Raw genomic sequence first — 12,692 nt, 5'->3', positions numbered from 1 at the left:
ACAAAGATCATAGCCGCCCCCGTGACTACCTCCCACCACACCCATGACTTCCCTCCACCCCATCTCGACTTCCGTATAAATTCGATACAAAACATTGCAATCTTTTGAGTTATTGTGTTTTATTCTCTTTATAATATAGTTTGTTAGTGAGTTCTATTTCACTTTACTCCTTTAATCTAAGCATATCAGCATGTTCTTTTTGGAGCAGTGTTTATCCATATATTCTCCGAAACATTGCCATTCCTGTCTAAGTTTTTGATTTGACTGCATTCTTATAAATGCAACTAGCTTTGCCATTTTCATAAACTTGCTTAATTTATATAGCCAGTCAGCTTTTGTAGGTATTATCTCACTCTTCCATTTGCTGGCAAATACAATCCTGGCAGCTGCTGTAGCATATAGAAAAATTCATTTCTTATTCTGAGGTATGTCTTTTCCCAACAGGCCTAATAAATATGCCTCTGGTTTCTTTTGTATAGATGCTTTTAGTACTTTTTTGAGTTCTTCGTGAATCATACCCCACTATCCTTTTGATTTTTCGCATGTCCACCAGACATGAAATAATGTTCCTTCTTATTCGCCACATTTCCAGCATAGGTTGGACTTCTGTTTGTAGATTTTGGCTAACATGGATGACATTAGGTACCACCTAAAAACATTTTCTTAATATTCTCTTTTATTTCATATCAAGCAGTGAACCTAATGTCTATGCGCCAAAGCCTTTCCCACTGGTCCACACAAACTTTTCCCCTTAACATTGCACTCTAAAGCAGGGGTCAGCAAACTTTTTCAGCAGGGGGCCGGTCCACTGTCCCTCAGACCTTGTGGGGGGCCGGACTATATTTTTGGAGGGGAAATGAACGAATTCCTATGCCCCACAAATAACCCAGAGATGCATTTTAAATAAAAGCACACATTCTACTCATGTAAAAACACCAGGCCGGCCCCACAAATAACCCAGAGATGCATTTTAAATAAAAGGGTACATTCTACTCTTGTAAAAACATGCTGATTCCTGGACTGTCCGCAGGCTGGATTTAGAAGGCAATTGGGCCGGATCCGACCCCCAGGCCTTAGTTTGCCTACCCATGCTCTAAAGGGAAAACAGGCCACCTTTTCAGAAGTGTGGGGGACCTGTCGCCTAATAAAAAGTTAATCAAACACCCAATAAATCTCTTAATTGGGAGATTTAAATCTTTGAGCTATGCTGCTCTTCTCATTGATTGGGCAAACCAGTAAGTAGTGGGGTAAATCTTCAGGCACATTACCTCCACATGGGCAAACTCTTTCTACTTAAGGAATCTGCAATAATGATACTCTACTGTGGCAGAGTGTGTAGACAGGAACTGAAGAGCTATAAAGGAACTGGGTATGTTTAGCCTGGGGAAAAAGGAGACTGAGAGGAAATAAGATAGCCATCTTCAAATACCTTAAGGGCTGTCACATGGAGGTGGGACAATGCTTGTTTTCTCCTGCTCTGGAGCGTAGGATTCAAACCAATGGCTTTGAGTTGCAAGAAAGGTGATTCTGATTAAACATGCGGAAAAACATTCTGACAGTAAGAGCTGTTCAGCAGTGGAACCCAGATTCCCATGAGAAGTGGTGGACTCTCCTTCCTTGAAGGTTTTTAAACAGAGGTATGGTGGCCATCTCTCATGGATGCTTTAGCTGAGATTCCTGCATTGCAGGGGGTTGGACTAGATGACCGTTGGGGTCCCTTGCAACTCTAAGATTCTATGATTCTATGTGTACGAGACAATTGCAGTAAAACGCTGCTGAACTTTCACGAGGATTTGTTTGTTTAAATTGCAAACTGATATAAACTTGAGACTCCTTCATTCATTCCCTCCTTGTTCCCAGTGTAGCTCTTTATACTCCCCTTGTTCCTGATGCAGATCTTCACTCACCCCTTCTTCCCTGGTTGGGTGGGGAAGGTGCCATTTTTGGTTCACTTCAGGTGCCAAATGTCTTGGGCCAGTGTTGGGGAGAAGACAGCCTTTCGAGAGTTTCTCCTCCAACTCCCTGGCCCAGCAGCTCTCTATTCCCAGCCCCTTTCAGCAAATACTATTTTAGCTGATCTGGCACAGAAATCTTTGTTTGGATTGCTGGGTGCGGGGAAAGGGAAAGGTTTATCCACCTCACAAAAGGCAGCAATGCTTTCCCAGGAACCAGCAATCGACCAGCTGCTAAACGCTTAATGGCACATCCATCACTGACTCTGAAATAAAAGGTCACACAATGATTTCATTGGAAGGAATTTATTTTAAGGAGAAATGTTGGGCTTCTGCAGAATTACATGCAGACAGTGTGCATATGCAGGATGCTTTATGGGTGGTCACAAGTTACGGAGCTCTCCTGTCGAGTGACTGAGCTACAGCCTTGGGATGGATGGCGAAAATCAATAAAAGGGATTCTGCACCTGCATCAGAGGGAGCAAGTGGGAGAGATACAGAGAGTTGCTATTACCATGGTCCGGGGTGGAAGCAGGAAGGGGGGAGGGAAGGAGGAGGTGTGGAATGGGCTTTTGGGCACTATTATCATAGAAGAGTAGGGGGTAGGCTCTCAAACCCTACAGTTGGTAGGAGAGGTCTTCTTGATCATGCCACCACTAGGGTCTGCCTGATTGGCATTGACTTGTGACGGGGCCTTTTCTGTGATGGTTCCCCATCTGCTCTCTGATGAGCTGATCCTGTATCCATCATTACAGGGTTTCAGAAGGAATTTCACTCACTCTCCTCACCACCATACTGCCCCTCCTTTTGAAGTCCATCCCCCATTTTGACCGAGATGGACTTATGTGCTTCAACCCAATTTGACAGAATCCCAAATCAACTCAAATCAATCCCAATTAGTGAGATAGCATTTTCTCTGAGTGGCTGTGTAGCCCTGAGGGAACTTTCATGTGAATATTAAGTTGAATCTACCCTTGTTGCGTACGAAACCTGTCCTAAAAGAGAAATCCTTTATGTACCTTTCTCCTCAAATTATATATTTTGCCCAGTTTGTTCAGTAAGGTGTTACCAGGATTTATCTCTGGACTCTATCTGCTTTATGTAAGTGGCTTTGCTAACATATGGAACAAAATACTGAGAAGAGTCCTAAGGGCTAAAGAAAGAAACCTTCTTCCTCTGGGTCTGTTTCCCACCCCTTGCCAAGTGGAACAAATGGCACAGCACCTTTATCCTTTTGACATGTATGGAAATGAGAGCTGGACCATAAAGAAGGCTGATCGCTGAAGAATTGATGCTTTTGAATTATGGTCTGGAGGCGACTCTTGAGAGTCCCATGGACTGCAAGAAGATCAAAACTATCCATTCTGAAGGAAATCAGCCCTGAGTGCTCACTGGAAGGACAGATCCTCAAGCTAAGGCTCCAATACTTTGGCCACCTCATCAGAAGAGAAGACTCCTTGGAAAAGACCCTGATGTTGGGAAAGATTGAAGGCACAAGGAGAAGGGGACAACAGAAGATGAGATGGTTGGACAGTGTTCTCGAAGCTACCAGCATGAGTTTGACCAAACTGCGGGAGGCAGTGGAAGACAGGAGTGCCTAGCGTGCTCTGGTCCATGGGGTCACAAAAAGGCGGACACGACTAAACAACTAAACAACAACAACAAGGTACAGACAAAATATCTAGGATGATAGTGGTCAGTCCTGCTCCCCTGTGGGAGAAGAATAGACTTTGAAGGTTAAATCATAGTCTGAGAGCTAGTAGTTCCTTGTATTTTTCTCTCAGAGAGCTAGTGTGGTATAGTGGTTAAGAGTGGTAGACTCCTAATCTGGTGAACCAGGTTTGCGTCTCCGCTCCTCCACATGCAGCTGCTGGGTGACCTTGGGCTAGTCACACTTCTTTGAAGTCTCTCAGCCTCACTCACCTCACAGAGTGTTTGTTGTGGGGGAGGAAGGGAAAGGGGAATGTTAGCCGCTTTGAGACTCCTTCGGGTAGCGATAAAGCAGGATATCAAATCCAAACTCTTCTTCTTCTTCAGTTAAAAGGCAATAACAAGGGAATAAGAGTTATTACCAGCTTGATTACTGAAACAGATATTTTGAGACTCCACCCCTACGCCCAGCCCAGGATTCATTCTTCAACCATCATGCAAATATTTGTACAAGTATTTGTGCAAATAAATTATGTCTATATGGAAGGCACTTTGTTTTATGTTGGGTTTTTAAGGGATGTTGACAGTAGCCTTGTAAAATAGGGCAGAACTCATTTTGCAGAAACGGAAATCGATTCAGATATGAAATATTACAAATACAGAGCAACTCCAGTGATGTTGTTCAGAAGGCAGAGCCTAAAGCAGGCTTCCTCAGACTCAACCCTCCAGATGTTTTTGGCCTACAACTCCCATGATCTCTAGCTAGCAGGACCAGTGGTCAGGGATGATGGGAACTGTAGTCTCAAAACATCTGGAGGGCCGAGTCTGAGGAAGCCTGGCCTAAAGCCTATCCCAACCTTCATTTGCCACCAAGTCTGCCCATTAAGCCATGCAAATCCTACATATCAGATAGGGATGAGTGACTCTCCTTTTCTATTTCTCTCCCTTTCTCATGTTGTTGTTGTTTAGTCGTTTAGTTGTGTCCGACTCTTTGTGACCCCATGGACCAGAGCATGCCAGGCACTCCTGTCTTCCACTGCTTCCCGCAGTTTGGTCAGACTCATGTTTGTAGCTTCGAGAACACTGTCCAACCATCTCGTCCTCTGTCGTCCCTTTCTTCTTGTGCCTTCAATCTTTCCCAGCATCAGGGTCTTTTCCAGGGAGTCTTCTCTTCTCATCTCCCTTTCTCATGTTTGCAATCTATCTTCAGTTCTCTACATTCCGTCTTCAGTTTGCTTTTTTTTTTTAAATCATGAAAGTCCATCGCCATTTCAGTGTGAATTTATCCTAATATACACATTTTGTAAGCAATATATGCTTTTTGGCAAGCATATGCATTTTAATGCACACTGATATGCCATTTTGTACATTTTACTTGGTTTGAGAAGTGCCCTGCAAAATTTGGAGAAGTGGAAATTTTGATGGATGTTTTAGCTTGCATTTTGATTCAGGATGTATGAGTTCGGTAGATTCCCTTTAAATGTGAACTGAATTTAACACACACACACACACACACACACACACACTGGGCATGCTATTGTTTTTGAGCCCAGCTTGAGGACAAAATCAATTGCAAGCAGCCAGGGCCCCCTCTCTCACCTGCTGATTTCTCTCTTTCAAGTTTTCCCTATGTTGCAGGAATTTATGTATAGGTGGGGGGGGGGTTGACCCTCCAGCAGATATCATGCACATGCAGCCCAATACCAAAATCACCACAATCACTTTTGTGGCTTTCGTGATTTGTCCCCACAAAACACTTCACCACAGTTTCTTCCTATCTATTCAAAGGGTCTTTGCTGCACAATACCAAATGTAACAATTCACTGATAAATGTATCTATGTACTGGCTCACTGGGAAAACTTCAGAAATTCATATAGAGATGTGAGCTCAGCTACTCAACATTCCCTCTGCCTGAGTGATAATTCCTGGCATCCTGATACCTGAGTGCCAGACAGATAGCCATTCCAGAAATAACATACCCAGATGGAGGCAAAAGGGTGTGATTAACTTGGCTGGGAAACAGGGAAATGTAAATATTCCTTTTGTTACACTTGATGGGTGTTTGGTGAAGGGCAAGGGGAACCATGGGGCAAGGTCCAGGATGCTCAGATTACTGCCACCAGACCTCCACTTTCATGATGTAACCATGATATACAGTGGTACCTCTGGTTACGTACTTAATTCGTTCCGGAGGTCCGTTCTTAACCTGAAACTCTTCTTAACCTGAAGCACTACTTTAGCTAATGGGGCCTCCCACTGCCGCCGCACGATTTCTGTTCTCATCCTGAAGCAAAGTTCTTAACCCTAGGTACTATTTCTGGGTTAGTGGAATCTGTAACCTGAAGCATATGTAACCTGAAGTGTATGTAACCCGAGGTACCACTGTATTAGTGATGTAGTTGGGGGGGTGTAACATGGGGATTACCAGCTAATAAAAGTTTGGGTTCTCTTTTGTTCGGGGCTTCCATCTTGTTCCACCTTGTGGCAGGTGGGAGTCCTGTCGCGACAGTCTTCAATAAAGACCAAGCCTTACTGGCTGCTGTTTTGCTCTGGTATTCCTGGCTGGTGTCCTTTTTTTTTTGTTCAAGGGAGCCCTCAGATTTCTCTGTTAACACCTACCCGCTCCCATAAGAATATGAGGGACTGAGCACTGACTGGAGTCTAGTTCAAAATTCAACACCCTTTGCCTCTCAAACATTGTTTGTCTAGGTTCCCAGATGTTGTTGGACTATAACTCCCATCGTCCGCAGCCCTCTTAGCCATTGGTCAGGGATGATGAGAATTGTTGTCAAACATCTGGAGGCTGAAGAAGATGGCTTCCTTGCCTCTTTGCTTGAACATAGCCATCAGAGTTTCCCACCACCCATCCTATTTATTTGCATATCTACAGTATTACAATCATGCTGACACAATGAAGTCAGTGTAGAAAAGCTTTCATTTCTAATGTAATGAAAAAGGTATTTAAATATACCTTCCTGAAGAAACCATAGGCCTTTCTCCTGGGCATGGTCAGCCAATTGGTGTCAAAGAAGGATAGAACTTTCTTTATGTATGCTACAACAGCAGCAAGAATACTCATTGCAAAGTACTGGAAGACACAGGATCTACCCACTCTGGAAGAATGGCAGATGAAGGTGATGGACTATATGGGATTGGCAGAAATGACTGGCAGAATCCGAGACCAGGGAGAAGAGTCGGCGGAAGAAGATTGGAAGAAATTTAAAGACTATTTACAGAAATATTGTAAAATTAATGAATGTTAGAATGATGTCGGATAGAAATTAAGTGGTTTCCAGCTGTAATGTTTTAAGAGAATATGGGGAAAAAAAGGTTTAGAAATAGGTTAAAATTTATTGATAAGGATTTGCTGAACTAACAATTTGAATTGGAATACAAAAAAGGGAGGTATGAGGTCTGGGAAATAAGTTAATGGAAAATAGGTAATGGAAACTTTATGTGCTTTTAATTATTTTTATTTTTGTATTTTTGCTATTTTTTATTTTTTATTTTTGATTTTTATTGTATTACTATTGAAAACTTTAATAAACATTCTTTTAAAAAAAAAGAAAAGCTTTCCAAAAAAAGAGAGGATTTATTGATTCTCAGGAAAAAGTGTCATCATTTTGTTTGGCAATCAGATAGCAGGTTGAAAAACACGAAGATGTGAAGCCAGGGATACTCTATGCAGAACAGTTTTGCTCCGAGTTCAGTTGCAAATAGTTGACACCGACAGTTAAGCAGCAGAGAGAGTCGCTCGCTTTGGATCAGACATCACTGGAATAGAAAATTTTGAAGAAGTCAATATGATCTTGTTTATGTATCAGGGAGAAACTTTCCAATACTTCCCATGCAACTGTAGAATTTTATTGAATAGTAATGGCTCAGTTTATGGGTATTTTACTGCCTGAATGTAACTCATCCTTCTGGTTTTACAATCTGCTGACTGCTGCCAGATGCTAGATGCTGTCTATAGGGAACAACTGACTGCCAGCCAGCCAGCCAGCTGTCTGAAGGAAGAACATGTGGCATGAACTGCCTTGTCCTCCTGGCCTGGGCATTGTTTTACATTTTTTTTTAAAAAAAATAATAATCTTAGTAGCTTGAAACACCTAGCAAGCACAGCAACTAATGTGTGGCTATGAATAGGCTAGGGCAACTTCCCCTTGGAGGGGCAGTGCATCATGACTGACCAATGACATCCTGCCCTAAGGGACTTTGTATTGGTTGTGGTGGAGGTGAGATGGCTTCCCCCATGTGCTGATGGAGCACACAGATCCCTCCCCCATATTATGCGTAGATCTCCCCACAGCTCTGACACTGCTGACTTTTCATCAGTCGGTGAAGATGCAACTCTTCAGCCTGGCCTCTGGGAGGCAGCTGAGAACTCAAAACTGTCACAAGCCACTCAGATAGAAGTTGTTTCTCTGTTGCTATTTGATCTTACATTTTAAGGATGTTTTCATATATATGAGTATTGCTTAAACAGTTTGCTGTTGTTTTATTGCTCTATTTCTGCCCTGGGACCAGTTAGTGAAGCATTGAGTTGTAGCCAACTAAATTCTAGCCAGAGTAGAATTATTGGAATTAAATAATAATAATAATAATAATAATAATAATAATAATAATAATGTATTATTTATACCCCACCCATCTGGCTGGGTTTCCCCAGCAACTCTGGGTGGCTCCCAACAGAATATTTAAAGCACAATAAAACACCAAACATTAAAAACTTCCCAAAACAGGGCTGCCTTCAGATGTCTTCTAAAGGTCAGATAGTTGTTTATTTCCTTGAGATCTGATGGGATGACGTTCCACAGGGCGGGCGCCACTACCAAGAAGGCCCTCTGCCTGGTTCCCTCACAGTGAGGAAACTGCCAGAAGGCCCTCAGAGCTGGACGGAGTAATGTCCGTTAATTTCAGTGAGTCTGCTTTGGAAATGTCTAATGTTAGATGCAACTCAGAACAAAGAGACAAGTAGCAGACCACTTCAGGAGATTTGTCTGGGAGACAGGTTCCAGGGCAGGCCATGTTCCAACTTGCAATATGGGTTGGGGGCTTCAGAGCAGACTATGTTTAGTCCATGATGTGGACTCCTTCAACAACTCCTCAGTCCCTAAGAGGATCGAACAACAAAGTACTTCTTTTTTATCCTCTTTAGGCAAAAACCTCCCCCAGATCCACTCACCAGCTAGTGAAGTCCTTGGCCTTCCAGGAATCAATGACCTCAGCAATATTTCCTGCTACGTTCCCATTGGGCAGCTTCAGGTCATCAATACCATTTCCATTGAAGTTGCCACAGGAGGCACAGAGTTTTCCTTCCAGGCTTTCGCTGACTTCCACTGTCATTTCCCCACAGGCTCTGAGGAGAACTTTTACATCGGAGGCCAAATTAATTACGACGCCATTCTGAGAGACGCTTATGGAGACACCTGCAGATACCATTGCCGGGAGCGTCACTTGGTGCCCATTGACCTGAAATTCAGAAAAGGAGGGTGAAAGGTGTTGCGTTAATGGTTAGAGTAAGGGAGGGACCCTTTTTCAGCTCGAGGGCTGCATTCCCTGATGGACAACTTTCTGGGGTCCACATGCCACTGGTGGGTGAGACCAGAAGCCAAAGTGGATGGAGTAATGGGTGGACTGTTACTGTTGTACAGTAGGTGACCTTCCAGCCTCACAAAACCCAAAGGTTTCTGCACAGACATGGACAAACAACATTCCACCCTCCATCCATCCAGGCAAGCAAAAACATTATCACAGTTCAATAAAGCATCCCAGTCAGGCAAAAGCATGTGACGACATATGGAGCAGGACTGGTAAGAGGTGTGCCCTAGGGGAAAGTCCCAAGGGCCAAAGGGAGAGGCCTGGAGGACTGCATTTGGCTCCTGGACTCGAGATTCCCCACCCTTGGTCAAGAGGAATTAGTATGCAGAGACAGCTTGCATATTCCTACTGATTCATCATATCCAAAATTACTCCAAATTCAGAAGCTATGTAACTGATTATCACACACTGAGCACAAACAACATGAAAGGCAAGCCTGTGTGTGAGTGTGTGTGTTTGGTGGACTAGAGAACCAATCCAAGAGCACAGCCTATTTTCTTATCTGGTCTTTTTTCTTTCCTGCAACAGATTAAAGTCTGACCAATTTGGGAATTTGGTGTGAGCCTCCATACTTGAACCCCTCAGGGACAATTTTCCTCCACAGAACACAGTACCCTTTTCAGTCTTTGCTTTTACTGCTGTACGACTTTGGTTTGTTCCGCCACCGTTTACTTCTCGATAGCTGGGCCCTGAACCACCTTCCTCTTTCTGTCCTCATATTGTCCATTATTCATAATCCTTTAGAGCGAGGAATGCTTTTCTAGAGCCATATTCTTTCATGGCAGCATTCTGGGAGCTACATGGCAGCCAGTGCCATAGGAATAAAGTGGGCAAATCAATGCATGCAATTCTTACCTTTGTACGGTAGGATACATAGCAGCCACACAAAAGTAAGTCCTTTAAACATGCAAACCTTTCTACCACTCGCCCAGGTGAGCAACAGGTAGAATCACAGCTCAGAGGCACATTCCAACCAAGCAAAAGCACTAATGGGAATGGAATGGAGCAGACCAGTGAGGGGTGTGGCCTGGCTATGGGAGTAGTCTGGAGCAAGTACTAAGGGCCATACCAAGAGGCCTGGATGAGATATTGTCTCCGGGCCCCAGATTTTCCACTTCTGTTTTAGACCAGGGCCAGAGGCATATCTATTGTAGGCTCCCTTGCACCCTTGACAAGGAGCTGCATTGCCACCTCCAAAGCCAGGAGAGACCATGGGTGAGGTAATTACAATGAAAGGTGATTTAGGCTTACTTTTGTTTTTTTGCTGTCTTACGTAGTTATTGGTGTTATGTTTTCTTTTTCTTTTATTTGTTTTCTTTACCTCTATATTGTAAGCTACCTTGAGAATTTTAATGAAATTTCACTACATAAATGAAACAAACAATTAAATAATGGATTGTCTCCAACTAGCATCTTCTCTGAACAGACCCACTGAAATCAATGGGCTGAAGTCAGTAATGTTTATTATGTATGACCTACACAGGAGATGCCTGCCCCAGAGCCTGCCTTCAGAACTTACCCATGCTTCCTTGTTTGTTTTTACAGTGATAAGCATCCTTTGGAAAAATATGTGTATTATCGACACCGATGGCAAATCCATTTCATTGCATTTCTTGACCACTGCTATGATCCTGAACCAAAAGAGGTCATTTTCATTGCAAAGGGAAGCCACCTCGTAAGCTCCTTCATAAAGGATTCCCCCAGAGACGCCATCAAAGGAGGTCAACCGTGCTCCAGGGACGATGATGCACTCGCCTTCCTGCCCCCTGCAACCACGCACACCATTGTGGAGGCGACAAATCTCTCCTAACTGGCAGCTAGTTCCCTCACACACCAGTTGGCCTGTTGGGCGACAAGTGCAGCTGGTTGAACAACCTTCAAAAACAATAGTCTCGCCAGCCTGGAAGATTTATAACACACAAAAGGGAGAGGGAGATAAGAAAAGTGTGGTTAAATTAAGAATAAAAATGCACAATTATATATGATTGCTACTAGAATTCCATTTGCAAGCAAACATTCAAAATGTATATTTACAGAACCAAAGCATTTAAAACATGCAGCTATACAACTAATCCACCTTGTTGACAAAGATCCGTATAGTTAAAGCTATGGTTTTCCCAGTAGTGAGGTATGGAAGTGAGAGCTGGACCATAAAGAAGGCTGATAACCAAAGAATTGATGCTTTTGAATTATGGTGCTGGAGGAGACTCTTGAGAGCCCCATGGACTGCAAGAAGATCAAACCTATCCATTCTGAAGGAAATCAGCCCTGAGTGCTCACTGGAAGGACAGATCATGAAGCTGAGGCTCCAATACTTTGGCCACCTCATGAGAAGAGAAGACTCCCTGGAAAAGACCCTGATGTTGGGAAAGATTGAGGGCACAAGGAGAAGGGGGCGCCAGAAGACGAGATGGTTGGACAGTGTTCTCGAAGCTACCAGCATGAGTTTGACCAAGCTGCGGGAGGCAGCGGAAGACAGGATTGCCTGGTGTGCTCTGGTCCATGGGGTCCCGAAGAGTAGGACACAACAAAACGACTAAACAACAACAACATACAACTATACAACTATATCCATAAGGGTATGTCAATGCTACATAAATGATAAACTGATAATAAAATAGATACTAAAAGAGGTCACATTTACTTGCATTAGCATTAAATCAATTTCAACCCCGACTATGCTATGTTCTCTCTTCATATATTGCACTTGTTTCCCTATGTCCCTTCCTGCTCTGCTCCATCAGCTTTGCTGGTCCAGAGGTTCTCCCCAACTTGTCTCATTCTCTCTCCGTCACTCTGCAGGCTTGGCCTTTCTCAGCAGCCCTTTCTCCTCATCTACTCTATGTGACCCTAGGGTGAGAATGAGAAGGTGCCACAGACATGTCTTCTTTTTCTGGTGGCCAATGCATGAGCAGCCATCTTAAGGAGGTAAGACAAACTAGCTCTTTTGGTTTGCTTAGAGTGTTATTCATGGACACCACCACTTTCACTGTATTTACCTTTATGTAGCGCCCATCATGCGAACAGCCACAGTTCCCCACTGCCACACACCTGTCACCGTCAAACAGGTAGCCATAATCACACTGGCAACCTTCAAAGCATTGTTTTGTGCACCGGCCTGGAGAGGATAAGCTGGTGCAAGTGAAATCACAGGTCTTTGTACACAACTCGTAGTGGCTGTTGGATGGGCAAGTGAGAGCTGAAAAGGAAGGGAGAGGAGACAAGTGATGAAAGGAGACAGCGATGGTTCAGACACATATAGAACATTAGCTAAGCATTCTTAAGTTAGGGGGCAGGGGAGAGATCACCTATATTCATTGGGGTGTATGATAAGGGCAAAATAAAATAGAAGTTCAATGAAACACCATTTTTAAAATTTGTGGAATCCTGCCCACCCATACATGCAGAAGCCCCACCTATGCCTGCCCCACACCTGATTTTGTATATGTAGGGTAGGCAAATGTGGCTTGACCACAATGGCCTCACGG

General features: G+C 43.6%; 1 protein-coding gene across 1 annotated transcript in view; it reads right to left on the bottom strand.

The window, feature by feature from the left end:
• Window positions 1-7,175: 7,175 nt before the first annotated feature.
• The window catches only part of LOC128419242 (IgGFc-binding protein-like), a 61,761-nt gene continuing 56,244 nt past the window's right edge, over window positions 7,176-12,692 (bottom strand). The window contains exons 29-32 of the mRNA XM_053399676.1: window positions 12,204-12,403; window positions 10,724-11,104; window positions 8,789-9,075; window positions 7,176-7,377 (exon numbers count right to left, since the gene is read on the bottom strand). Coding sequence (XP_053255651.1) covers window positions 7,368-7,377; window positions 8,789-9,075; window positions 10,724-11,104; window positions 12,204-12,403 — 878 coding nt within the window. The 3' untranslated portion in view covers window positions 7,176-7,367. The remainder of the gene's footprint in view (window positions 7,378-8,788; window positions 9,076-10,723; window positions 11,105-12,203; window positions 12,404-12,692) is intronic.

The sequence above is a fragment of the Podarcis raffonei genome, chromosome 8, assembly GCF_027172205.1.
Source record: "Podarcis raffonei isolate rPodRaf1 chromosome 8, rPodRaf1.pri, whole genome shotgun sequence".
NCBI classification, from domain to species: Eukaryota; Metazoa; Chordata; class Lepidosauria; order Squamata; family Lacertidae; genus Podarcis; species Podarcis raffonei.
This window is presented reverse-complemented; position numbering and strand designations above follow the sequence as displayed.